Here is a 25,086-nt window from a genome sequence, read left to right as displayed (position 1 = left end):
TGGAGGGTCTGGTTCACAAATGTAAACTTACACTTTTGTGCAAGTTGACTTTTTTTTGTATTCACAACTATGAGTTAATAGTAAGTTTATGAATGCGGAGACTCCACAGTCAGGGCGAAGAAGTCTGCGCATAAAAATATAGGACAGGCCTTAGTGAATCAGGCCCATTGTTTCTACACCTGAGTGTTGCTGCACCACAGTTGTCTCACTATATGCTCAACTATGAAAATGAAAGAAATGTGGATGCCTACATTTGAATTTAATGAAGATGTTCTTTGTATTTCAGCGGGACTCTGGACAATTCTGTGGACCCGGACTTTGTGGTGGTGGATGGGGTCCCTGTTATGTTACCCACATATGACGAGGCGGTGAGCAGTGACTTGAATGCATCAGCATTCGAATGCATGTCCTCTGCAGGCCAGAGGCCATCTTCTCCGAGAGACGATCAGAATCTTCCTGAATATCCTGGTAATATGGACACAGACTTGTTACCTGGGGAACTTCAGACACAGCAGAACTTCTCAGGATTTTCTGAAGCTCTTGACAGCTTTCTTCCCTCTCCTGTATGTCAATTAGAAGCATCTCCTGCTGCGGGCAGCACCAGTAACACCAACTCTGCAGCAGAATCTGCTTTTGCTGTAGACTCAACAAGTCCTATGATTGACATAGCAGATGGTACGTTTTCTAAATATATTGTTATTTTTTTAGTAGTTATATAACATGTATCAGCACAGGTATATACAATTTTTTGCATGCCTGTATTAGCGGCAGCTGGTGACATTTGAAAGTGGCGTGGCAAAATTATCCAACTTGCAAAGCAAACGAGGCTGAAATTGAAATTGATGGTGGTTCTTTTGAAACAATAGAGCCAGATAAGGAATTTTATAGGACAATTTTTCGTTTCATTTTCGGAAGTCGTATCCATTGAAGGGACACTCACAAAAGGTTGTATTCCAGAATATCAAGGATAAATAAAATAACTTGTAAAAATGTCTTGAAGGTAAGTATGCCTAGGTACGTTTAAATTTACTATTCTTAACTCCACATTTATTTTCCCTGAAAAAAGATATACATATTGACAAGTTACACATATGTGAATTTGAGCAGTGAATCTCTTCTGGCTGTTAAAACTCTCTTCAGTCTGTCACTATTCAGGTGTCTTCACCTTAAGTGAATCTGAGTTCGGAGCCATCCTGGATCCTGTTTGGTTTGGGCTTTCATCTGCACAGACTTCGGTAGATTGAATGTGTGCTCTTGGAAGGACCGTGTTCACCGCCAAGGATATAGTAGGTCCAGATCTCGATGTGGCTCTAGCTCGCGAGGTAGTTACAATGCCGTCGTTCTCTTCCTCTGGTTGCCCTCCCTCAGCCCCTTTAAGTCCGAGGATAGATTCTTGGTTCGCGGTCAGGCCCTTTGACTCTGAACTCTTCTTTGGACTCGGCTGCTCTGGTTGGTTGGGCAGAAGCCCAGTGCTCAGCTCTTTTCCGACTCATGTCTGGTGCTGCCAGACCCACTCCTGACATATGAGGCACCTGGAACAAACCCTACTGGAGAGGCGGCGTTCATCCAGGATTTTCTTGTTAAGTTCTATATCCTCTCAGCCCTAATGAGCTATCATGACCATTGTGTACCCCAACCTTGGCAGTATTCACGCTGGCACGGTTTCGGACAGCTGCATGTACACATAGAGCACCTCCACCTACACTTCACATCTACTTCTTATTTTAACCTCATCACTGCAGCGCGAATTCCGCCGCAGTGCTGACATTCCAATCCTGGGCGTGGTCATGACGGCTCCCGGCCGTCATCAGCACACGCTCACCGTGACTCATGGCGGCCGGGAGCCATCATGAGCATCGAAGAGGTTAAAAAGACCTCCAGCAAAGAGCCCCCTTGACAGGCCCATTGGGCATTACAGTGCTGGCCCAACAAGGAGCTGCCCGATGATGAATCTGGGTGTGTGAGGGCTCTTGCTTCTGAGCAATCCGATCCCTCCGATCTGCTTGCTCAGTTCCCTGCCGACCAACCTGTGTTCTTCTTTTCTCTTACCCCAAAACTAACTGCATACTCCTTGTGTTTGCATACTGAAGTAGATACCTAGAACAATGGTCTGGTGAAAGTGACAAGGTCAATGCTCATAGCACATCCCTCATCCCCCACGAACAACGTGTCCACTCGGGGAGCAGGTCCTCAAAATAAGCTGCTGTACAGTGCGCCAGGGGTGTAGCTACCAGTGGTTCAACCAGTGCAATGCACCGGGCCTCGAGGTGTAAGAGTGCCCAACTACAGTAGCCAGTAGAGCCCTGAGAGGGCACCTAAATAATTGTGCTAGAGTTCCGAAGGTGAACGATAATTAAATAAGACTTTGCATTTTGTTTTTATGCTGTCACATTTGCTGTGCGTTTAAAGACAGATGTCAAATGTCAGTCTAGTCACCAACAAATTGCTGCTTATTCTTTTAACATAGGGTTTTTTTCCGCTTACGGGAACGTTTGAGGATTTTGTAAGGTGAACTATGTGACAATCTTGTTGGTGTGGAAGGAAAGGCTGTATAATGTTGTTTTCTTCTAGAACAGCAGCATTTTTAAATACCTATAAAAGAACAGTACAAATATTTCAAAATAAATGAACAATTAGGATACCTCAAATGAAATGCTTTTTTTCTAATTCTGGGGTGTAATGTAAACAAATTTAATAGGATAAAAAAAATCAAGATACTTTACTGGTGATGCACAAATGACATATTCAATGAAATCTAATTTCTACACATTGTTTGTGCGCTATATAGGTTTAGCAGTAAAACTGAATGTCTGTGCAAATTAGTGGTCATTTCAGTGAAAAGTGTACTGTCTGTAAGGGGGCTACCACACCATGCTTTAGTAATATACATACTACACAATTACCACTCTCCTGTTAAATAGGCGTGGCTCATTTAGGACATGTTTTCTTTGTGTGTTGCTTGTATTTCTCAGAATCCCTATGAGTTCACTGCCAACGAGGGCCTCAGGAGTTCTTGGAGCACTGGGAGCTTGCTGTTATATCTGTTTGGTTCCCTCAGCTGCAGGAGTCCGACTCCAGTCAGCAGAATCTACTAAAGCTGCTGCGGTGGCACTGCAAAGGCCTTGTTGTGTGTGTACCAAACGGCTCTGCAGTGCGCATGTTAACTTTTGTACCTGCAGAGTGCGTAATTCGGCCCTGACTAGCTGACGCCAGCAGAGGTCAAAGAAGAAGTTATTTACTGTGGGAAGGCCGGTGGAACCATGGTGACGGGTGCATGTTACACACGAGTCCCAAACACAGGTAGAAGGATAATACTGCAATAAATGGCAGAGACTCAAACCAGAAGAACACACTGGGAAGACACTTCCATAGTCATGTAAAGTAGATTTTTCAATAATTGAAGGGCTTCCTTCAGATAATAGAGAAGGCATGGATTACATTTGGAAATGTCTTTGAAGAAGGAGAACTTTGAGGTCAGTTTTGAAGGCCTGGGAGGAGGTGGTGGTCCGGAGCTGAGGCGGAAGTGAGTTCCAGATTCTCACTGCGCTGCCTGAAAAGGATTGGGCCACCGATCTTTCCTTCTTGAAAGTGGGAGGTTCAAGCAGTAGATTTTCTGCATTTCGTGATGGTCTAGAGCCTCCAGAGAGTTTCAGTTTATTCGCCAGGTAGCGCGGAGAGGAGGAGTGCAAGGCTTTGTGGGTGATGCAGGCAGTCTTGTAGATAGCTCTAGCCTCGATGGGAAGCCAGCGGAGGGAGGATAACATGGGAGTGATGTGGTCGCTTCTTTTGGCCCCATAAATGAAACGAGCTGCTGAATGTAGAACAGACTTAAGGGGGGATAGGTGGGATTTGGGGAGGCCAGTCAGAAGAGAATTGCAGTAGTCCAGTCTGGAGAGGACCAGCGATTGGACCAGGGTTTTAAGGTCATGCTCCGGGAAGAAGCGACGAATCCCCCAAAGAAGGCGCAGTTGGTATCGGGCAGACTTTGCAATTGAATTAATGTGGGAGAGTAGATTGAGTTTTGTGTCGAGTATGACACCAAGGGATTTTGCGCTGTCGACAATGATGGGTTTATTGTGCAGCAGATTCATCTGGTCCATCCATGATTGAACCGGGGGAGGAGAAAGTGAGGAGGAGAGGAGGAGGAATTCAGTTTTGGAGGGGTTCAGAATCAGTTGATGTGTTGACATCCAGTTATGAATGGAGTCGAGGGTAGAGCTTAGGACAGAGAGATCTTGAGTGGAGGCAACCTTGAGGTAGATTTGAGTGTCGTCAGCGTAGAGATGATAGTTGACCCCAGATTTACTTAGGAGATTTCCCAGAGGTTCCAAATAGAGATTGAACAATGTGGGTGCAAGAATAGAGCCTTGGGGAACACCTTGACCCACCGCCAAAGGAGATGAAAGACTGTCCGCTATTTTGATCATTTGGGATCTATCAGAAAGGAAAGAAGCAAACCATTTAAGCACAGTGCCCTCCATGCCCATTCTCTGTTGAAGAGTGTTAAGGAGGGTGTTGTGATTGACAGTGTCAAAGGCTGCCGAAAGGTCAAGGAGAATTAGAAGACCAGACCCCCCCGAGTCTAGTATTCGCAGCACGTCATCGATCACTTGCAGAAGGGTAGTTTCAGTGCTGCAGTTTTGGATGAAGCCGGACTGAAAATTGTCAAGAAGATCATTGTCCTTGATATGACGAGAGAGTTGTTTCGCAACACATCTTTCTGTGATCTTCGCAAGAAAGGGTAGGTTAGTGATGGGGCGGAAGTTGTTGAGGTCATTCGCATCCGCAGTGGGTTTTTTAAGCAGAGGGGTGACCTGCCCAGTTTTGAAGGGAACAGGAAGGGAGCCTTGACAGAGGGAGAGGTTGACCAGAGTGGTCCAATAGGGAAGAGAAAGGGTATAGAAGTCAATGGCAATGGCACTAGGGATGGGGTTGAACGAGTGGTTGGAGGGCTTTGTTTTGAGGATGCACTTGAGGAGGACATCTTCAGAGATGGGGTCGAAGTTCTGCCAGATGGCTAGTGATTTGCGCTCCTCTGGAGGGGTAGGATGAGCGACCTGAACCACAAGTGATTTCACTTTTTCGTCAAAGAATACAGCGAAATCAGCAGCTTTCTTTGTAGAATCCTCCAATTTGGAGGTTGGGGGAGAGTAGTTAGAATTCTTGATGAGATCAAATAGTTTTTTGGGTCTATTTTTGGCTGAGTCAAGGAGGGTTGTGAAGTGTGATGCTTTCCCAAGGAAGATGTGCTTGTGGTACTTGGATCTTACTGAACGAAGCGTGGCCAAATTATCGGTGGAGGGTGCTTGCCTCCATTGTTTCTCCAGGAGTCTTAGGTGCTTCCTTTCTTCATATAGGGATTTGCTAAACCAGGGTGCTGAGGGAATGGGCCTTTTCTTTTTGCTTTGGAGAAGAGCGACGCTATTGATTTCGACTGCAAGGACTGAGAGGCATTGTGAGGTGAGATCGTCAACATCTAGGTTTGGGTCTAGCCTTGGAAGTGACAGCAAAGCTGATTCACAGAGGGAAACAGTGTCAATATTTTTTGCGTCACGGAACCAGGAGGTAGCCCTCTTAGGTTGGCCAAGAGTAATAGAGTGTGCTAGGAGAAGAGAGAATGGAATGAGGAGGTGGTCAGACCAGTCTACGTGAATAGGGGTAGCGATAGAAAGCATGCCTGCTTTAGAAATAACAAGGTCCAGGATTGAGCCCTTAGAGTGTGTTGATTCTGTGCAGTGTTGGGTAAGATCGTTTGTAGAGAGGAAGGAGGCCAGCAAGTTCGCGGAACAGTCTTGCAGGGAGCCCCAGTGGAGATTGAAGTCACCCACGAAGGTCTGATTGTCACTTTGTGCGTATTGGTCGCTGATGAAGTCAGTGAGTTCCTCCATAAACGAAGGGCCGCTGCCAGGTGGGCGGTATATGACAGGGAATCTAAGGGGTGAGCGGTGGTGTAGTTGAAGCTCAAGAGATAGACATTCAAAAGTGCGGAAGGCGCTGATGGGAAAAGCCTTGAGTTGAAGGGAGTTTCTAAAGATGACTGCAACACCTCCCCTAACTTTGATAGGTCTGTCATTCCTGAAAATAGAGTAGCCAGTGGGTAGAAGGAGATCAAACATAGATTGAGAGGTATCGTTGAACCAGGTCTCTGTTAGGAAGAACAGGTCAATATTGTGAAGGGTGATGGTATCAGAGATTTCGAGTTTGTGTTTTATTGCAGATCTGCAGTTGTGGAGCAGGCAGTGCAGTTCTGTCGAGACTGTTTTGGTGACGGGGGCACTTGGGCTAAGAAGGGTGATAGGGATATTATACCTATATGGGGGTGCACGGGAGGGTTTAGGTGGATGCTTGGTTCTGACAGAGGAGATGGTTGGAATAGAGTAGGTAATTGGGTTACTCGGAGATGCTGGTTGAAGAAAGGTGGCGTTCAAGGGCTTGTGTGAGTGAGCGATGTTTGCAGAGGACAGGTTATGCTTGGCTATAATGGTGTGAGGGGGCGAGGTGCATCTCGTGGGAAGGTGAGAGTTTTCCAGAGGAGTTGAGGTGAATGGGAAAGTTGAAATCTGATGGCTTAAAAGTGAAATGGAAGCTACAAGCTGGGAGATGGAGGTGATAAGAGAGCATAGCTTATTTTCAAGAGAGAGTAGGGCAGAGCACGGAAGGTTGGGTGTCTCGATGGCAAAAGGAGGGGGTGGTATAGGTGGTGGGAGGCAGGGAGAGGTGGGAGGACAGGAGGTGAGTTGAGGTATAGGGTTCATAGGTGGGGAAAGGTGGAGGTTGAGAGCGGGGGTTGGTGTATCAGAGGTGAAGGGAGAGTTGTCTTTGTTGGCGTTGCACGAAGGAAAGGAATTTAGGACATGTTTAGGGGGGATGGGTGCGGAACAAGACGGTGGGGAAGAAGGAGAGGGGAGGACTGTGAGGTGTCCTAGGAGTGTAGGAGGTTTGTGAGGAAAAGAAGGGAGGTGGTTGGAGAGGTCCTGTTGGCTAGGAGAGGTGGCTGTGAGGGAGCCGATATCTGGTAGAGTGGGGGGGGTTGGGAGAAGGGGAAGTTGACGACAGGAAATGGTTCTGCTGTGCCTGACTGGGGGAGATTGAAAGGGTTACCGGGGGATAAAGGGGGCAGCACAGCATTGCTAGCGGAGTGGGGGGGAAGGAGAGAGATGCAATGGGATTGTGAAGAAATCGGGGAAAGAAGTGAGGGGAGGAGGGGGTAGAGAAGAGGGGGAGAGGGAGGAATGAGGGGAGCATTAGGAAAGTTAGCTGGGGGAGGAGGTTGGCGGAGGGGTGGACTAAAAAAGGGAGTAGCAGAAAGGAATAGGGGGGACAAGATGAGATTGGGGTACCTGGACGGTGCAGATTGGATGAGGACCGTATTGCCTAGTGGTTAGGCTGACGTGACGAAGGGGGGGGTGGGCATACTGTGAAGTGGGAGGAAAGGGAGAGGAGGGCACAAGGGAGGGGGAGGGAAGAGGGCTGCCTTGAGCCTCCCGAGGGTGCAGCCTATTGGAGTGTAGGGGGGTCAGGGGAGGAGAAAGGGAGTAAAGGGTGGAGTTAGATGGAGAGTCAGGGGAAAACCTGGTCGCAGAGGAGGGGAGTTGGGAGGGGAAGAGGAAGAGGTGGTCAAAGAGAGAGAGACAGGTGTCTTTGCCTTGGATCAAGACAGTACCATTGTTATAGATTGAGATGGTGAGGGAGCCGTTGAAATACGCAGAGGGGGAAATCTTTAGTTGTTTACCATGAGGGATAGAAGAGGAGGAGGTGACGTTAAGGGAATTCAATAAGCTGGAGGACCAAGAAGGGGTGTCGTGAGTGAAGAAAATGAAATAATTTTTGCGCCTCCCAGAACGACAATTGTAAAATAGGTCAACAAAAAGGGAATCGGGGAAACGTTCAATAGTCTTATGCTTCAATCGTTTAACTGAAGCTTTAGTTTGGCCAGGAGGATAGATGATTTTGTAGCAGTTAATTCCATCCTTCACTCGAGAGGTGGCCATGTTGGGGACGTGAGAGAGTGCGAGGGGGGTATGAGACGGGTGTACCTAGGAGAGCGGTGGTGATGAGAAGTATAGGGACTAACAAGGGGCACATATTCCAGGCGTCAGGAGTGGAAAACTGAACTAATGTGTAGTCAGGGAAGAGAGGTGGGTATTTGTTGGGCCCTTCATTTAGGTGTATATGAACGAGGTATCAAATTAATCATGGCATTAAACCTGACTTAATGCCTTCGTCAAATTTAATGTCACTTTTAAAGAAGAGCAACTTTTAGAAAGTTGCCACTCGATTGCTCAGTTTATCTAGTGACCATTCGCAGTTGCTAGCAACCAGACAGCCTTCGGTCCTCCTGAGAAAGAGTGTGAAGGACTCCCAAGCACAGGAACAATAGAGGCCAGCTGCAAAGAGAGGTGTTGTCTCTCTTAGCTCAAAAGGTAAGCTTCGAATAAGAAGCCATCTTTGATGGGCAAATGGCAACCACACTCAAGGGGCTGACTCCTTTGTTCATGGAGATGGGCTGGCAGGAGGAACAGAGAGGGGAGACCAGTTGCCAAACCGGTTTTTCAGTGGACATGTAGCCCTCAGGTAGCCACACCTCTAGGGTGGTCCGCCATGCTACCCGCCCCAAAAACGGGGTTCGTAGGTTTGGGAAGTGGGCAGAATAGTGCACTCAGGAATGGCTAAAATGCCACACACAGCAGCAATTCCTAATCAGGCCGGAGGGAACCTGTGACCGCTTCATCCGTCGGGGGCATATAGGTGGCACCCAGACCTCAGATCACATATGGGCTAGACAGAGGACTGAAACACCGCCCTGCTGATCCCTGGACCCAGCAATAGAGGCTACACCAACCTCTGGACTGCTCCTTTGGCTAGGAAAGAGAGGGCAGTGCCTGTGTTGCCTCACTTGTGGAAAAGTCGCACCTGAGCCCCATACAAGAATAAGTGAACTCCAAGAGTCAGTCAGCCGAATTCCTGATCCAGCACAAGTTCCATAAAAGCTGAAGTGGCCTGTTCCGGCCATTCAATTGCCGCATTCAGGGAATCATCACTGACTTGCATCGTTCAGCCAGGAAGGCCACTCCTCGACAATCAAAAGTTGCACCCCAGTCTGCTGGCCCCAGGAGAATTGTCAGAGTGCAGATTGATCGTCAAAGATGGACACTAGCCACAGGACTCGCTGTGACTGAAGACCAGTATCCCAGTTGAAACTACACTTCTGCTGGACCAAAGAGGACTTTGAGGGATATCAACGAATATACCTCTTTTTACTGCATTATTTTTCTCCGCAGGGAATTACAACGCGGTCGTTACAGCGACCCCGTTGTAACCACGTATACCATTACCCCGCAAGTCGTAACCACGACTAGCGGAGGGGGGGTGCTGGATGATGGAATAGTATCATTTACTATTCCAACTCCAGTCTGTGCGGACAGTAGGGAGGGTTTTGTATTTTAAATCCAACACTTTCTGTCTCCTACGCAAGTCGTTGTTCCGACTTGCGGAGTAATGGTATGAGTGGTTACAACGCGGTCGTTGTAACAACCGCGTTGTAATTCCCTGTGGGGAAAACTTTTCATGGTAAACATTGTTTACCGATATCGACACCTGTGGCCAAAGTCACCCCATCTTACCTGCGGACCGAGGAATAACTGCAGGAAAAAACCCTTTGACTTCACAGAACCCTCATCATCCTGTATCCTCAACATCAGGACCACTCTAATGAAGTCTGTGGCAGTCTGGGCATTAAGTGTGGAACTGGACTTGCGACTGCTTTAGTGACCAGATAACTGTCCAAATACTCCTTAATGGCCCCCACCATTCCCCCCGACCTTCTCCTTGTTGGAATTGGTTGCCCAGTCCAGGCTGTAGTAGTCGAATGCAACTCTTTAAAAGTGTTCGAAAATGTTCAAACTTTATGGTTACCAATGCTTGTTTGCGGAATGAATGAATAAAGCCTTAACAGGTAATGTGGAGTCTTCAAAGAGGATAATAACATTGAAGCAATTAGCTTGTGAACATTATGAATACGCGCTCTTTCTGTATAGGTGGTTGTAGATTATTGATGGCCCAGTGGCGGTGGGACCATTGAGAGTAGAGCGCGGTGGAACCAATTAGACTGTTAGACAGTATTGTACACCAGTGCGCACGCTTCGAAGCCCTCACCGCTGGTTGAGTGGAAGGAAGTTCTAATTTGCTTTTATTCTGTCATGTCCTACAGATAGCCCCAAGAGACGCCTGGGTGTATGTGTGCACAATAAATGTCCAAAACATAACGTACCGCTCTACTAAAAATGTATGTTGTGGTTACTTTTTTTATTTATTTTTTATTATTGTAAGCATGTGGCTGTTTTATTTAGGCAGCAATCTTTCTTATTTTCTTATTATTAATGTGTTTGTAAAAACGATGTTCCTCAGAGAGAATGCTATTCTCTTTTGTGGTGGATTGTGGTAGCTCTCTCTATCTGAAACCATAAGACATCAGTACATGCCACAATTGCAGATCTCTGTACATCTCTCCTCTGCTTAGATAGAAGTCAAACCAAAGCTGATCAAATGTCTTCACTGCACTCTAACCCAACACGTCACCCGGTATAGAAATTCTAACAGGGTCTAAAATGTGAATCCGACTTGGATCCACAAACCCACTCCGAACCAAAACCTTCCCATGGCCTTACCCTACTTTACAGAGTTCTTGTTTGTCAGTCTAATCTCCCAGCCCAGTAAAGATGTAGCTGCTCTGCAGACAGTAATCACAGACGCAGTGGCCTCTGGCAGCACAGCCATGAGTGAGGCATTGAACAAGAAGTGAAGATAAGTCCTGTTGTTCATTGCCAGATCCTGACTCAGGGCTCTTCCAAGAGGGCAAATGCCAAATCATTAAGCATCTATACCTGGGAGGTATAGTAGTAGTTCCTCTAGGAGGGAGAGATACATCTCATGCACTGATCTGCATAAGACCAAAAGTGATATCTGGGGTGCCCTTCTGTCCCACAACAACACTGTAATCTCCGACTTCAGTTCTTTTCTTTCCGCACCATCCTTACGTGGAGCTTCACTTCCAACTTCATCTGTGTTCCGATGACTTCTAAAAACGAATTTCTCTGTGCTTGGGAACAATGTCTCCTCAAAAATACAGGTTTCAACCACACAGCGACTACAGAAAATGGATGTTGTCAGGGATCTGTACTGAATGTGTCTGGGCCTGGGTCATTACTCGAAACTGTGTGACATATGTGCCCTCAGGCAAAGCTAGAAGCGAATCTAAATCGTCGAATCCAAGGGAACACTTTCGCCTCGTATTCTCAACGTATTGTGCGATAATCTCTCTCTGGAAAGACAATATCGTGGAGGATTAGCTGGGAGTCAGACACTGGGTGGAATACCTCTGTTAGCGTCTCGAGGCGGAGGTATTCCCCCGTTTCTCGTTTTGCATGTTTTAACATCTTCACAGTTTTATCGAATGGCACGAGGAACGCACTTTGGCTATTTTTAATTGAGGAAGAATATATCGTCTGCTTAATACTCTATGTTCTTTCCGAGATTTCAAGTCAAGAGTGACGACATGGTAACTCCGTCAAAATCTACCTTTATTTAACAATACTTGATGAATTGAATTTACGAGAATTTTATATATGAAGTAGGAAGACCTTTTTCTTTCCTGAAGAAGGTAGGGAGCTATTTTTGTTGGACCCACTGGAACGCGTCGATGCTCTAGTTGTTCGGGAACTATCACAGATATCTGACCTAGGCACAGACCTGCTTTTCAACTATTTAGCGAAAATTTCTAGTTTGCGAAAAAGCGCTGTACTTACATATTGTCTGTTTATATGTTGAATTACCGTGTTGTTTCCTGACTTGGAATTATTTTATCCTTGCTGTTTTTTTGTCCCACTTTTTTATAAATGTATTTTTTAATTTTATTGTTATAATGTACCATGTGTTTTTAATGCTGAAGAGTTGCTATATATACAACACTTGTAATAAATTGTAAGCAACTTTTTATATTCGAATATGCACTGATGTTTCCTTGGTTTACATTGTGGATGCTTGAGTGTGAGTATAACTATATGGTTGGAATAATGCTTGTGTGATCAAACAGTTCAACGATTCCCAAGGGGATTTCTTTTGTCATTTATCCATATCCCACCAAGGCCTTGAATTGGACTCTACCCTTCTGCATTTACCAGACCGTCTAACTTTGTACCACCTGTTGTGATTAGATTTATTAATGGTTCGACACACAAATTTACCCCCAAGCCATTTCTGATGCCACAGCGGGAGCTTAACTTGGTCATAATATTTCTCAGGTGCATGCCCTTCAGGCCGATGCATAGTTGCTCACTGTGTCTCCTAACTTTGAAGACTGTTTTTCCTCAACACAATCATGTCAGCTGGTCACATGCATGAACTACAGGCACTTTCAGTTCATCCACCATATACCACCTTATCCCAGACAAGTTGGTGCTGATGCTTTGGCTGATGTTCATGGCAAAAGCTGTGACTCCCATTTCACGTTGGGCAGTCCATCACTCTGCTGGCGTTCTTTGCTCCCCATCATCTCTCAAACAAGGATACTGCATTGCCTGGACCCTGAAAGGACTTTAAACCTTGACATTGTTTTTTATCAAGAAACACCGTGAAGAATGTCAACTTTTTACTGGGTTGTCTGGGGTGAAGAAATGGAAGGCTGTGCAAAAGAGGACTGTCTCCAGGTAGATTGTCCTCTGCATTAATATCTGCTGCGCACTGGCCAAGAAACTGCTCCAGAAAGATCTGCAAACCTATTCTTCCAGGCTAAGGCTGCGACCACTGCATTGGTGTATGAGGTGGCTGTCCTTGACATCGGTCAGGATACGATGTGGCATCATCACATATGTTAGAAATCACTACTACTTTGACAGCCAAGTCCTACAGGAAAGGCACTTTTCCATGTCGATCCTGCAGGACTTTTTGGTTTAAGTCTGCTCTACAGACTCTCTACTTGAGGAGGTACTGCTTTGATATCTATATTAACTTAGGAATCGGCAGGCACATATATAGTGCCGCCTAGCAGCGTTCGGGAGCTATGCTGAAGAAATGTTTCCAAATCCAGTCTGGCGCCTGGGGAGTATTCCAAGGTTGAGGAATCTGCAGTTAGAGAATCCACAAAAAAGAGCAATGCCGGAGGTAACAACATCCCTCAGATCCTGGTCTGAGATGCAATCCAGGGAGGATACTGAAGACCCTCTGCCAGATCTGAGACAGGGGTTATTTTCCAATCTATATGCCAGGTATACTTAAACCGCTGACTACAAGCGGCGGCCAGTAAACCTTCGACCCAGTCCTGAGGCTGAAGCCGGGAGCTGGAGGTACTCTATTATTTTAAAATTTGCTCATTTTCCCTCTTTTGTTGCTCTGTGTGGTGTCACTAATCCTATGTGTTTTTAAATAGAACAAGGCACTAATTAGCGCTCACACTCACCGTGCGCACAGCTGATTTCTAGCTGGTCGCGCCCCTCTTTGCTCTCTGCCAGCAGCCGCCATCACCAGCGGCGTGCGCGCAGACTCCGCCCCCTTTTTAGGCCACGCCCCATTCCTCTTTCTACAAATGTGCATGCATAGAACGCGCAGCGGACGAGCGCAGCGGGAGCGCCGTTTGCGCGCCGAAGGCGCACCTAAGGCAAGCCCGTCTGCGCCCGTCCGCGCCAAGACCGCGCCAGGCGCAGGAACCCCTGTCCAAATTTCTCCAATCATTAGGTACGCTCCCAACGTCCTCCTCAAACTCCAAGGTAGATCTGACTGCCCCTGTAAGCTTGATCTTGTTAATGTATTCGGCTCCACCAGCTGTAACAAGTGTCGTTGGACTCTTAACCTCGCCTCCAAACAGCCAACCTCCCCCAACAGTCCGCACTTTACAGGCGGTCTGGTAAATGCTAGGTCATTGTGCAAACATAGTCAGGACATCCACGACCTTATCATTGACCATGACCTAGACTGTCTCTTTATCACCGAGACCTGGCTTACTGAAGACAGTAACCCAGACATAGCCATTGCCCTTCCCCCTGGGTACTCCTTTCACAGACAGGACAGACAGAAAGGGAGAGGAGGAGGCGTTGCATTCATCCTGAGGAACTCCTTTAGCTGCCACACCTTCTGCCTCGACCCTCTCACGGATACAGAGGGGCTAGGTTTCTCCATTAAACTTAATCAAACCCTTTCCTTCTCCGGGGGTTTGATCTACCGCCCTCCCAGCAATGCCGCGAAGTTCCTTGACTCCCTTCACGAAGCCCTCGGACACTTCTTACTTCGCTACCCCCATTTCACCCTTTTGGGTGACTTCAACCTACATCTCGAAAAATCTTCCGACCCCCTTACCAGAAATTTTCTGCAGACACTAGATATCTTTAATCTGCAACAATCCGTCAAATTGCCTACCCACTCTTTTGGTCACACTTTGGACGGCGTCTGTTCCAATTTCCCGTCCATCACCACCTCGTCCCCCATCCCCCAAATTTGGACTGACCACTGTTTGATCCCCTTCCACATTTCACTCGTTCCTCCGCCTACCTGCATAAAACGCACTCGCCAACCCATTCACCCTATTAATTGGAAAATTGTCGAGAAAAGTTTCAGTTCCCATCCTTTCTCTCCTACCTCTACCCCCTCTTTCTCTGGTAACATCGATACCGATGCAGTATGTCTTAACAACTGGCTCTCGCATGAAATCTCAAAACGATGCCCTCCGAATAACAAAGGCAATACCCTAAAAAAATTGAAAATTAAAGCCCCCTGGTACACGCCTGATCTAACAGCCGTTCACCTACTCTGCAGAAAAGCTGAACGCAAATGGCGTAGATCTTACGACATTGATGATCGTAATTACTACATCCTACAGAGGAAAAATTATCTTTCAGCAATCAAATCAGCAAAAAGAACATACTATGTAAAAGCCATTAAAGAGGCCAGCCAAAAACAAAAAACCCTCTTTTCCATAGTAAAATCTTTCACCAAACCAAAAGCTCTTCAACCAGAAATCCCCCCTTCCCAAGAGCTGTGTGACAGGATTTCTGACTACTTTGATGACAAAATCTCCTCCATCCTTAAAAACTTCCCCCCTCCCCCCCCCTGTGTACTCATCTTTGGATCTAAATCAACCTCGCCCAATCGCTAACAGTCTCGACCACTTTGCCCCGGTGACCTTGACTCAGACCAGAGAAGCGATTCTTTCATGCAAATCTGGCTCCCCCTCTGACCCGTGTCCTCCCAAGATTCTTCATATCATCATTGACGAAGTCAATCCTGTCATTAATGAAATAGTCAACCTCTCCCTCAAAACTGGCTCTGTTCCCCTCTCCTGGAAAAAAGGGGTGGTTAAACCTCTCATGAAGAAGGCAAACAAACCCCCCTCTGACCTAACTAACCTCCGTCCCATCACCTTACTACCTGCACTAGGCAAAATAACTGAACAATTAGTCCACAAGGAGCTCAAGTCCTTTCTTGACACTCACAACCTCCTTCACCCTCAACAATCCGGTTTCCGGTCTAAACATTCCACCGAAACCGCCCTGATCGAGCTGACCGATACCATCAAAATCCTCCAAGATCAAAGGAAGAAGGCCATCCTGATCCTTCTCGACCTCACGGCAGCATTCGATACCATTTCCCACTCCATTCTGCTTAACAGACTCAAGGACATCGGCGTTACAAACTCGGCCCTAGCCTGGATTTGTTCCTTCCTCTGCGACAGGGCTCAAACTGTCACACTGGGTCCCTTTCATTCAAAAGTAAAAATGGTCTCTTGTGGAGTTCCTCAGGGCTCCATTCTAAGTCCCCTCCTTTTTAATATATATCTCATCCCCCTGCTTACCCTCATAGAATCGTTCGGCATAACCGTTACGTCTTATGCCGACGATACCCAGCTTGTCATCCCTATCGATGACAATTCAAACAGGGCCGAACTCAACCTTAAGCACTGTCTCACAGCGGTCTTTCAATGGATGGACGCTAACCATCTCCGCTGCAACTCGAATAAAACCGAGATCCTGCCCATTGGTAAGTACGCTTCTTTTTGTCCCGCCCTGTGGTGGCCTGATAATTCCGCTGCGCCACCTCAGACAGTTTCATCAGCCAGAAACCTCGGAGTTATTTTTGATTCCGATCTCTCTTTCGACACCCACGCCACGACCGTAGCAGGTAAATGCTTCGGCATCATAAAGTCCCTGAGAAAGTTCTTTGACTTCCTCCCGCTCGACTCCAGAAAGACCATCGCGGTAGCCCTCATACTCTCGCGAGTGGACTACTGTAACGGCCTCCTGGCAGGGACTAAAAAGTCCACCCGATTGAAACTTCAAAGTGTCTTACACACTGCTGCGCGCCTTGTCCTTAAACTCCCACGCAAATCCTCAATCTCCTCTGCTCTTAAATCCTTACACTGGCTACCCTTGCATAAAAGAATACTCTTTAAAATTCTCATCGTAGCTTTCCGAGCCTTCAACAAATCCGGTCCTGCATATTTGTCAAGCCGCTTTCCCCACTACACACCGGGCCGCTCTCTCAGATCCTCGCAAGAAAATCTCATGGCCCCCTTCAAATTCAATCTGAAGTCTAAAGGCGGAAAAACACTTAGTTCTCTGGCTATTAGAGCCTGGAACAGCATGCCAAGGCATCTCAGACTTCAGACGCTTGAAATGCCGTTTAGGAAACAACTTAAAACGTGGATTTTTAATCTCTCGGATGACTGGACCAAAGCAGCCATTTAACTCCCCACTACCTTCTTTGTGATTTGGTCATTGGTTTATTAGCGCCATGATGCTCCCTCCGGAGCGAACGTTTGCGCTCTATAAATACCTATCCAAATATCCAAAATATCCAGGTGGTGTCTGCTACAGACAAAATATTGTCTTTCTATAGGAGAATATTTTTGTGAAGGTACATCTGCCACTTAAACCCAGAACAAGCGGATCAAACCTAATCCAAGAGATCACAGTCTCAAGAGACATCACAAATATAATTGAGAAAGAAAGAGTGCATCACTTCTTTTCCCATTCTGGGGCATAAATTAAAGTGAAAGGTTGCCATTAATTCTCACCAAAATATTGGCTCTGCATAGCTAAAGGTGGCTTAAGCTGCTGAGTCCAGCCCAATTCATATTCTCTATTCCTGTGCAACCAGGAACCTCCATTTAGTAGAGAGGAATGCCTTCTCTGCCTCATTAGACAGGAGAGACGGGATTCCTCACAGGTAGACATACATTCCACACAATTGTACATATTGCGAAGATTCATCCTAGTGGACAGACTGATCCAGATATAAACAGGAAGCCACCACGATCTTCAATCTGTTGCCCATTACCGTAGTCCGCATTCTTGTCTCTATTGAGATGGTCTGTAGAAGCGGTAGTTATCCTTTGATGTACCTTCTTTATATACAAGGCTAATGGCAGCTTGATAGTCCTCAGGCGGTATTCCTTCTTGCCTGGTCCTCTAAATAATTCCAGCAGTCAGGAGGTAATTTCGTCTGGCATCAAAAGTGTTGGTTATCTGCTCAGCAGAGATGTCAAGCCTGTGCAACTTTAGTGCTCTGGCAGAAGATCCGCGAGTCAACCGCTAGCTTCCTGATAGCTTCTGCTTTGTTACATCATCAAGAACTTCTTTCAACCCTTTTCAATCATTTTAGTGTTGGCAGAATTGATCTGTGTGTGTTGTCACTGTCCTAGAGTTGGTTACAGTTTTCTGAACTTCCTTAACTGGGGGATGAGGATCCCAGAGTCCAGCGCATCAGGTGACACTCTTGTATCTCTCCCTCTTCACCCACGTGTTCTCAAGAAGGCATATTTCTCCAGTTTGTTTATCTAGGGGACTGCTGCTTCTCTGATCCTTCTCTATTCACAGTGAATGACCATGGCTGAGTGTAAGCCCCACTGTCCAAAGAGGGAAACATTCATTGGCCTACACCCAAACCAGGGGACCCAGTCGATTTGCAGACATTTCACCACAAGGCAACAGTCCAAACACCGACTCCTGACTCGGGTGTTTGCCCTTGGTGATTGGCACTCTGTGTTTTTTTATTATGCTGGCACTCTCCCCCTCATAAACTCTCCCCTTCCATTGCCTCTGCTCTCCTCCCCACCCTGCCAACGGGCATTCCACCACCTACAACTGCAACATTGTTTAATTAGGCGCTGCAGTGCAGGTAGCAAAATGCTCGTCTGCAAGAATGACGCGGCACATAGTCTGCATCAGCCCAGGCCTCCCTGTTTAATCTGAAATTTACAAGGTGCCTCCTCGAATGTTAGGTAATGAGTATCATGGATTCCAATGAAACCATCAGACCCATAGTAGCTCAAGCCGGGTCACCAACCTGCCCCCGCTCAGGTCAGGTGTCTAGGCTAAGTGGCTACATCAGAGTGAAGGGGAAACAGGGCTTCATCCGGTCACCCTGCCACGAGGGAAGGGGGAAGATGTCCAAAGGTCCCAACCACAATCCAAGCGGCCTATAAACCCCCTGAAATAAAAGACCAACATACCACTGCTAGACTGCTGAATTCCCCTCTGAGCACTGCACTCAGGACAGTTTTCCCTCTGCTCCACATGTCTCACAGTCTTGTTCATCGGAGCCCCGGTGGTATTGTCAAGAATCTTCCAAGCATTGATCAGGCATGTTTGGCAACAGAGAACCAAAACGTCTTTTGATCTGCAGCACTTCAATACTTCTCTCCCCTACTGCCCAGTGCTGTAATTTACTTATGCTTGTTTGAGAATACTACAGTTGATGTTATGACATCATAGAATGTTTGTATGTGAATGTAACTGGATTCAGAGGGAGATTGCTGACCCAGGTGGATGTTTCAACTGTTGATGCTGTGTTCTTGATCCTGAATAAACTCCTTTGAGTTTCTACATATTTTTGGAGTATTCATCTTTATTACACCCAGCACATGGACACGAGGAATGAACCAAATCTTGAGGCTTGAGCCCTTCCACTCAGATGCCACCTCTTCAGTTGTCGCACAGCTGTCTGCCCCGATTGGTTCCAGATTGGCTGGGTGGTTGCCTCATTCCTGCACAACCTCTGCTCTGCCCAAAAGCTGCCACCGTTATTCAACAGCCCAGCACTGCCTCTTACTCAGCTATCGTTCACAAGTTAAAGGGCCAGCGGGGGGGCCAAGTGGCACATAGGGACATGGGCCTTAACTCATCAAATGCATCTTGAATGAATTAATGAAATACTATTTCTAAAGCACGAACAACTGCTTCAGATAAGTGTCCTGGTGCAGAGCAGTAGGACTGTTATTGACCAACCTTTAAGTTTTCTTGTAAAGAAAGGTCTTTAGATCCTTTTTAAAGGGCGATTGGTAATCCAGTTTCTTGAGTTCTAGGGGCAAGCTGTTCCATAGCGTGGCGGCTAAATACAAGAAAGTACGCCCCCCACATCTAACATGCTTTACTATTGGAATACCCAGGAGCCACTTATTGTTATAGATCAGGTCTCTCCAAGGCCTTGCTCAATATCTAGCTGGTCTAAGGCCATCATAGACTCAACACAGCCTTGGTGCAGCAGCATGAAGCATTATAGCACACAGCCCAAGCACCCAAGGGATGAATGGATTTCTTTTGCATCAAAGGAACAGCTCTTTCTGGCTCCATACGACCTGCAAGACCCGGGTTAGTAGAGTCTGTCCCAGGGTGAGCCCGCCATGAGAAAACGCCTGCTCGATACCAAAAAGCGGCCCTTGAGCGGAGCCATATACTATGGCAACTTACCCGCAACCAGGAGGCTTCCGTTACCTTCACCGCTTGATGAGAGTCTGCAATGAAACCTTTCTCGACCGTCCCCGTATACCGGCAGGTTTCCTCGCTGGGGATCCGATGCAGCTGCCTAGTGAGCCGCTCCTCCGTGTACCTTCGCTCGCACTCTCGCATCTCCAGGTCCCGCCCTGTACTACGCAGCGGTCCTAGTGCCTCTGTGTTTGATCCACATCCACGCCCGTGCCGCTGCCGCTGCAGAACTCAGGGATGAAAAGCGGAGAGAGAAAATTTCTCAAAAAGGCGAAAATAACATCTTCAATAGGTAATACCTTCCTTCTCACCGTTCAATTTACAGCCATAATCCAATAGACCGACTTTAGGCTCGTTCTAGGGCATGTTGGAGCTGAGCCTCGCAGCAGCCGCTAGCCTGCCGCCCCATGTTCCTTTGATGCAAAAGATAACCCTATTATCAGGCAGCACTTGCAGCACAGGGGGTTCAGCTTGGAGCCCTGTATCGGACAGTGTCACGACCTCAAAGGGGGCTACCGGTGACTCTGTTGACTCTAAGAAAGGGGGTCTAGTAAAGAACCGTTACCAGCTGCGCTCCAGGCAAGAACTCAAGAAGAAAGGGGTTCTTAACCCCTTGGATTTAGTGGAAGGCGCAAGGAGTGGGCCAATCCCCATTACACCGTTAAAGACAAATAAGAAGGGGGGTGCAAAAAGGGGGAGACCTAAGCAACCTTTGGCGCCTAGAGGGACTCCGTCTTTAACGAGTTACTTCAAGATCATGGAGCAAGCAGTGGCCCCTAAAACAGTCAATACCAGGGATGATATAAATGATGGGGGAATGGATAAAAGGTTGCACGGAACGGGGAATCCCATAGGAGAAACGGTTAACAAGCTAAACGTTATAGTTGATTCCCCTCTTCTTGCTACTTTCCCCCTGAGTAATAAGTATGCGATTTTGGGGACAGCTAACCCACAGGGTACTACAGGAGAGGCAGTAAAACATCTACCTAATCAAATTCTCGAACAAAGTGGGATAATTTCATCGGATGACATGCAGGATAATCAGATTGCTGCATCCGCATCCGCATCTGCATCCGCATCCAAGAATGTTCCAGCATCCCTGCAATTCGGTCTGGAAGACGATACCTTTTTCACACAGTCGAGTGGGGCAGCGGGAGACACCGGGGGGAATGGCTTAACAGATGATAGACTGGGCTCCTTACTGCATTCACTCAAGACTGACTTACTAGCTGGATTTGAGGTTTCTGAAAAAAATCAGAGGGGTCTGCATGACAGATTTGATCTATTGGAGGCTAAAATCGAAGGTATTAGCGCCAGGACTAGCGATCTAGAAGTGAAAGTAACATCTCTTACAGAGTCCTCCAAAGAGAATTCTAAAGGCATAGATGCCCTGAAAGCCCAGAATCGAACTTTAACTATGGACTTAGAAAGATTGGAAACTCAGTGTCGGCGCAATAACTTGAGGATCCTTAAAATTCCGGAAGGCGCAGAAGTAGAAGATATAAAGGGCTTTGTGTGCAAACTCCTCCGGGATGATATCCTAAAGGATCGCCCAGACATTAATCTGGAAGCGGAAATCCAGCGGGTTCATAGGGACCCGTTCAGGCTACACCCAGAACGGAAGGCGCCTAGGAAAATCCTAGTCTATTTTCAAACTTATAGTGTTAAGGAGCTTATTCTCAATAGATGTCTCTCGCGTTCTTCTCTGCATTTTCAAGCCAACCCCTACCAAGTCAGATCGGACATAGGTAGTAAAACAGCCCAAAGACAGTGGGAGCTCGGCTCCAGAATGCCTGAATTGCGTTCAATGGGGGCACAAGTACAAATGAAATTTCCAGCCATCCTCAAAATAATGTGGAATAATAAAATGTTTACTTGTCATTTCCCGGAGGAAGCGGATGCGGTGCTAGCTAAGATGAAGGAGAGGAAGGAGTAGATAATGCAACTGAATTGAGATCCAACTGGTACTCTAGCTTAATTTAGTATAGATTAGTATAGAATACTATGGGAGTAGGGATGGTAAAGGGGAGTGTGTTTGTGTTTGTTCTTGGGAGGGAAAAAAAAAAAAATTTTATAAAAAAAATAAAAATAAAAAAAAAAAAAAAAAGAGGGGGAGGGAAAAAACAAAAAAAAAAAAACACCCAAAAAAAAAAAAATCAAAAAAAAAAAAAAAAGGGGGAAAATATATTTGTATATACATAGCTTATAAGGGAAATTTGAGACCGACATTGTTTTTTGATATATAGAGGTAGGGCAGAGGAGGTGCAGGGCCTTCTAGGGCGTAATTACGCCAATCAGGAGGGAAGGGTTCCTCAACGGGAGGGGGGTAAGGGTTCAGGGGGATGGGGGAGAAAATCAGAAAAAAAAAAAGTCCTCATTTGTCACAAATTTTCATTTATTTCAAAATTTAAACCTTGCAGGCTACTATTTTTCTTTAGTTAATAACAGAAGGACAGTAAGATTAAATGATGGCCCAGCCAAGATCTACTAAAATTCTTTCATGGAACCTGAACGGGCTAGGGAGTCGTAAGAAACAATTAAACATTTCTCACTTTTTAAAAAACACTGGAGCTTCCATTATCCTATTACAGGAAACACATTTGGAAGCGGATGAATGTAGAAAAATATTCATTAAACTTAATTGGGTACAGGAGATTCTCTGTTCAAAACAAACGGGTACAACGAGAGGGGTTGCAATAATATGTTGTGCCAATAAGGGTATTATACTGCATGATTGGGCCACAGATCAGTCAGGGAGGTGGTTAGCCGCAGTGGTGTCAATAAGTTCAGTTAAATTCTTATGCGGGGTTTATTATGGTCCGAATGAGGATAATCCTGTCTTTCTTCAGAGATTAGAAAAATATATGATTCAGTATACAATCCCTATTGTGCTAGGGGGGGATTTTAACCTGTTATTAGATCCCACATTAGACCGTACCTCTAAATCTAGATACAATTGTCCAACAAAATCTTTTCTGATCCTGAAGAATATTATGAAAGACTACACATTGTTAGATGTCTGGAGAGTTAAATACGGCACAAAAAAACAATATTCTTTTTATAGCAAAAAATACCACCAGTTCTCCAGAATAGATTTTTTTCTATTAGACCAATCGTTCTTATCAACCACTGAGTCTATCTCTTATATTCCGATTGGTCTATCTGACCATTCAGTGGTTGAACTAAATATTAAGATTCAGAGGAGCTCTCCCGAATATAGGTGGACATTGGATAGGACTATTTTTTTAAATGAAGCATTTAATATTAAAATCAAAGAAAAATCCATAGAATTCTTTGAATTTAACGATGAAACAGCTCCTGAGAATATTGTTTGGGATGCATTCAAATCTTATCTAAGAGGAATATACAGCTCCCAGATGATCTTAAATAGGAAGCTTAATAAGGAAATGGATATTAAAGAGCTTAGGCTAATTAAAATAAAAGAAGAACAGCTTCTCTCCGCCACTTTGGATGATAGAATTAACGTACCAAGATTGGAAAAAGAATTAGTGGAATTACAATTGAACTTCAGATCAAGAACCGAGAAATTACTCAAGGATAAATGGGAAGTTAGTAAATTACGTAATTTTGAATATGGGGAGAAGTGTGGATCCCTGCTCGCGTGGAAAGCTAGGTCGGAGAGAACCAGAAATAACATCAAAACTTTAATACAACGCGGGTCTGGACTCGTTTTGGTTGAAGATGATGAAATCAGGCAAGAAGCTAGAACATTCTATCAGGAGTTATATACGGAAAAAATCACCTGCTCAATGGATGAGTTGGAGAGTCTGTCACTTTGGGATGACTTACCGCAATTAAAAGAGTCAGACATGGCTCTTTTGGTAAAGGACATATCAGAAGGGGAGATTAGACTCCAACTAAAGAAGATGGCGAGGAATAAAGCTGCAGGTCCCGATGGCCTCCCGATAGAGACTTATAAAGCAAATATTGAAGAAATTTTAGTTCCAATTCAGAAATTATTCAATAGAATTTTCATACAGGGAGAACAAATACCATCTTCATGGTTGGACGCTACCATATCACTAATAGCTAAACCGAATAAAGATCCGGAAAAGATAGAATCTTATCGCCCCATCTCACTCCTGAATTCTGATTTAAAAATATATTCTGGAATTTTAGCGACCAGACTGGCTAATGTCATAAAATCTATTATCCACCCCGACCAGAGGGGATTTATTCCCGGCCGTCAATTAAATGAGCTCACATTTCAAGTAATCGCTGCCATAGATTACGCCATAGAGAAAAAGAAGCCTCTTGCTATCGTCGCAATAGACGCAGCCAAAGCATTCGACCAAGTGAATTGGCTTTTTCTTTGGAAAGCGATGAGGAAGTTCGGTTTCCCAGAAACTTTCATTAACGGAATTAGAACTTTATATGGGGGCCCGAGAGCCAGGATCCTGGTGAACGGTGGACTGTCAGATTGGTTGAATATTCATAGAGGGACGAGGCAAGGATGTCCTTTATCTCCATTATTATTTGATATATATATCGAGCCCTTTGTATGTCTTCTAAGACAGGATCCTATAATTTACCCTTTTAAAATTGGAGATTTAATAATTAAGACAGCTCTATACGCAGATGATCTTCTTTTATATACTTCAAATCCATCAGATGCAATTCCAAGACTATTTCAACTTGCTGAGGAGTTTGGTATCGTTTCTGGGTATGGCATTAATAAGGAAAAGACCGATATTATGTGTTGGAATACCTTAGTCCCTATTCCAGAAGCTAAAACTAAGATGAGATACCTGGGCATACAGCTCAATCATAAGCTGGATGAAATTCCTAAAACTAGTTGGGATGTAGTGATAAAAGAGGTTAGGAAACTTTTAACCAGATGGAACTCTTTGCCTTTAAATATTTATGGTAGAGTAAACCTGGTTAAAATGATTATCTTGCCAAAAGTAACTTTCCTTTTTAATTCCATTCCCTTAACATTTAATAAGAAAGACATTCTCAACTTACAGGGTAGGATAGGTTCCTTCATTTGGGCGACAAAATCTCCCAGGATAGCTTGGAGGAAGTTGAGGAGAGGACTAAAAATAGGCGGCCTTGCTCTCCCAGATTTACTTTTATACTGCTATGCTTTTCAATTTAAAAATTTTAGACTTCTAGCGAATAAATTAGACTCCACTTCTAATGGAATACTCTTCCGAGCCATGTTGTCTGATCTCCCATACGGGGCTGATTTCTTTACGTTTAAATTTGGAGACCAAAAATTTTTTAAAAAGGTCCGATTGAAGCTTTTGAAGGCTGTTTTACATAACTGGCTACAAATAAGAGGGATGTTAGGCATACATTATTATCATACATATGC

The 25,086-nt window shown here is 45.5% G+C and overlaps 1 protein-coding gene across 3 annotated transcripts in view; it reads left to right on the top strand.

Moving 5' to 3' along the window:
* The window catches only part of SUSD4 (sushi domain containing 4), a 157,575-nt gene that overhangs the window by 129,792 nt on the left and 2,697 nt on the right, over window positions 1–25,086 (top strand). For all 3 annotated transcript variants that reach the window (XM_078649835.1, XM_078649834.1, XM_078649837.1), the window contains exon 8: window positions 287–675. In XM_078649835.1, the coding sequence (XP_078505961.1) occupies window positions 287–675 (389 nt within the window). The remainder of the gene's footprint in view (window positions 1–286; window positions 676–25,086) is intronic.

Source organism: Lissotriton helveticus, chromosome 6 (assembly GCF_964261635.1).
Source record: "Lissotriton helveticus chromosome 6, aLisHel1.1, whole genome shotgun sequence".
Taxonomy (NCBI): domain Eukaryota; kingdom Metazoa; phylum Chordata; class Amphibia; order Caudata; family Salamandridae; genus Lissotriton; species Lissotriton helveticus.
Note: the sequence above shows the minus strand (reverse complement) of the source record. Positions and strands in the feature narration are given on the sequence as shown.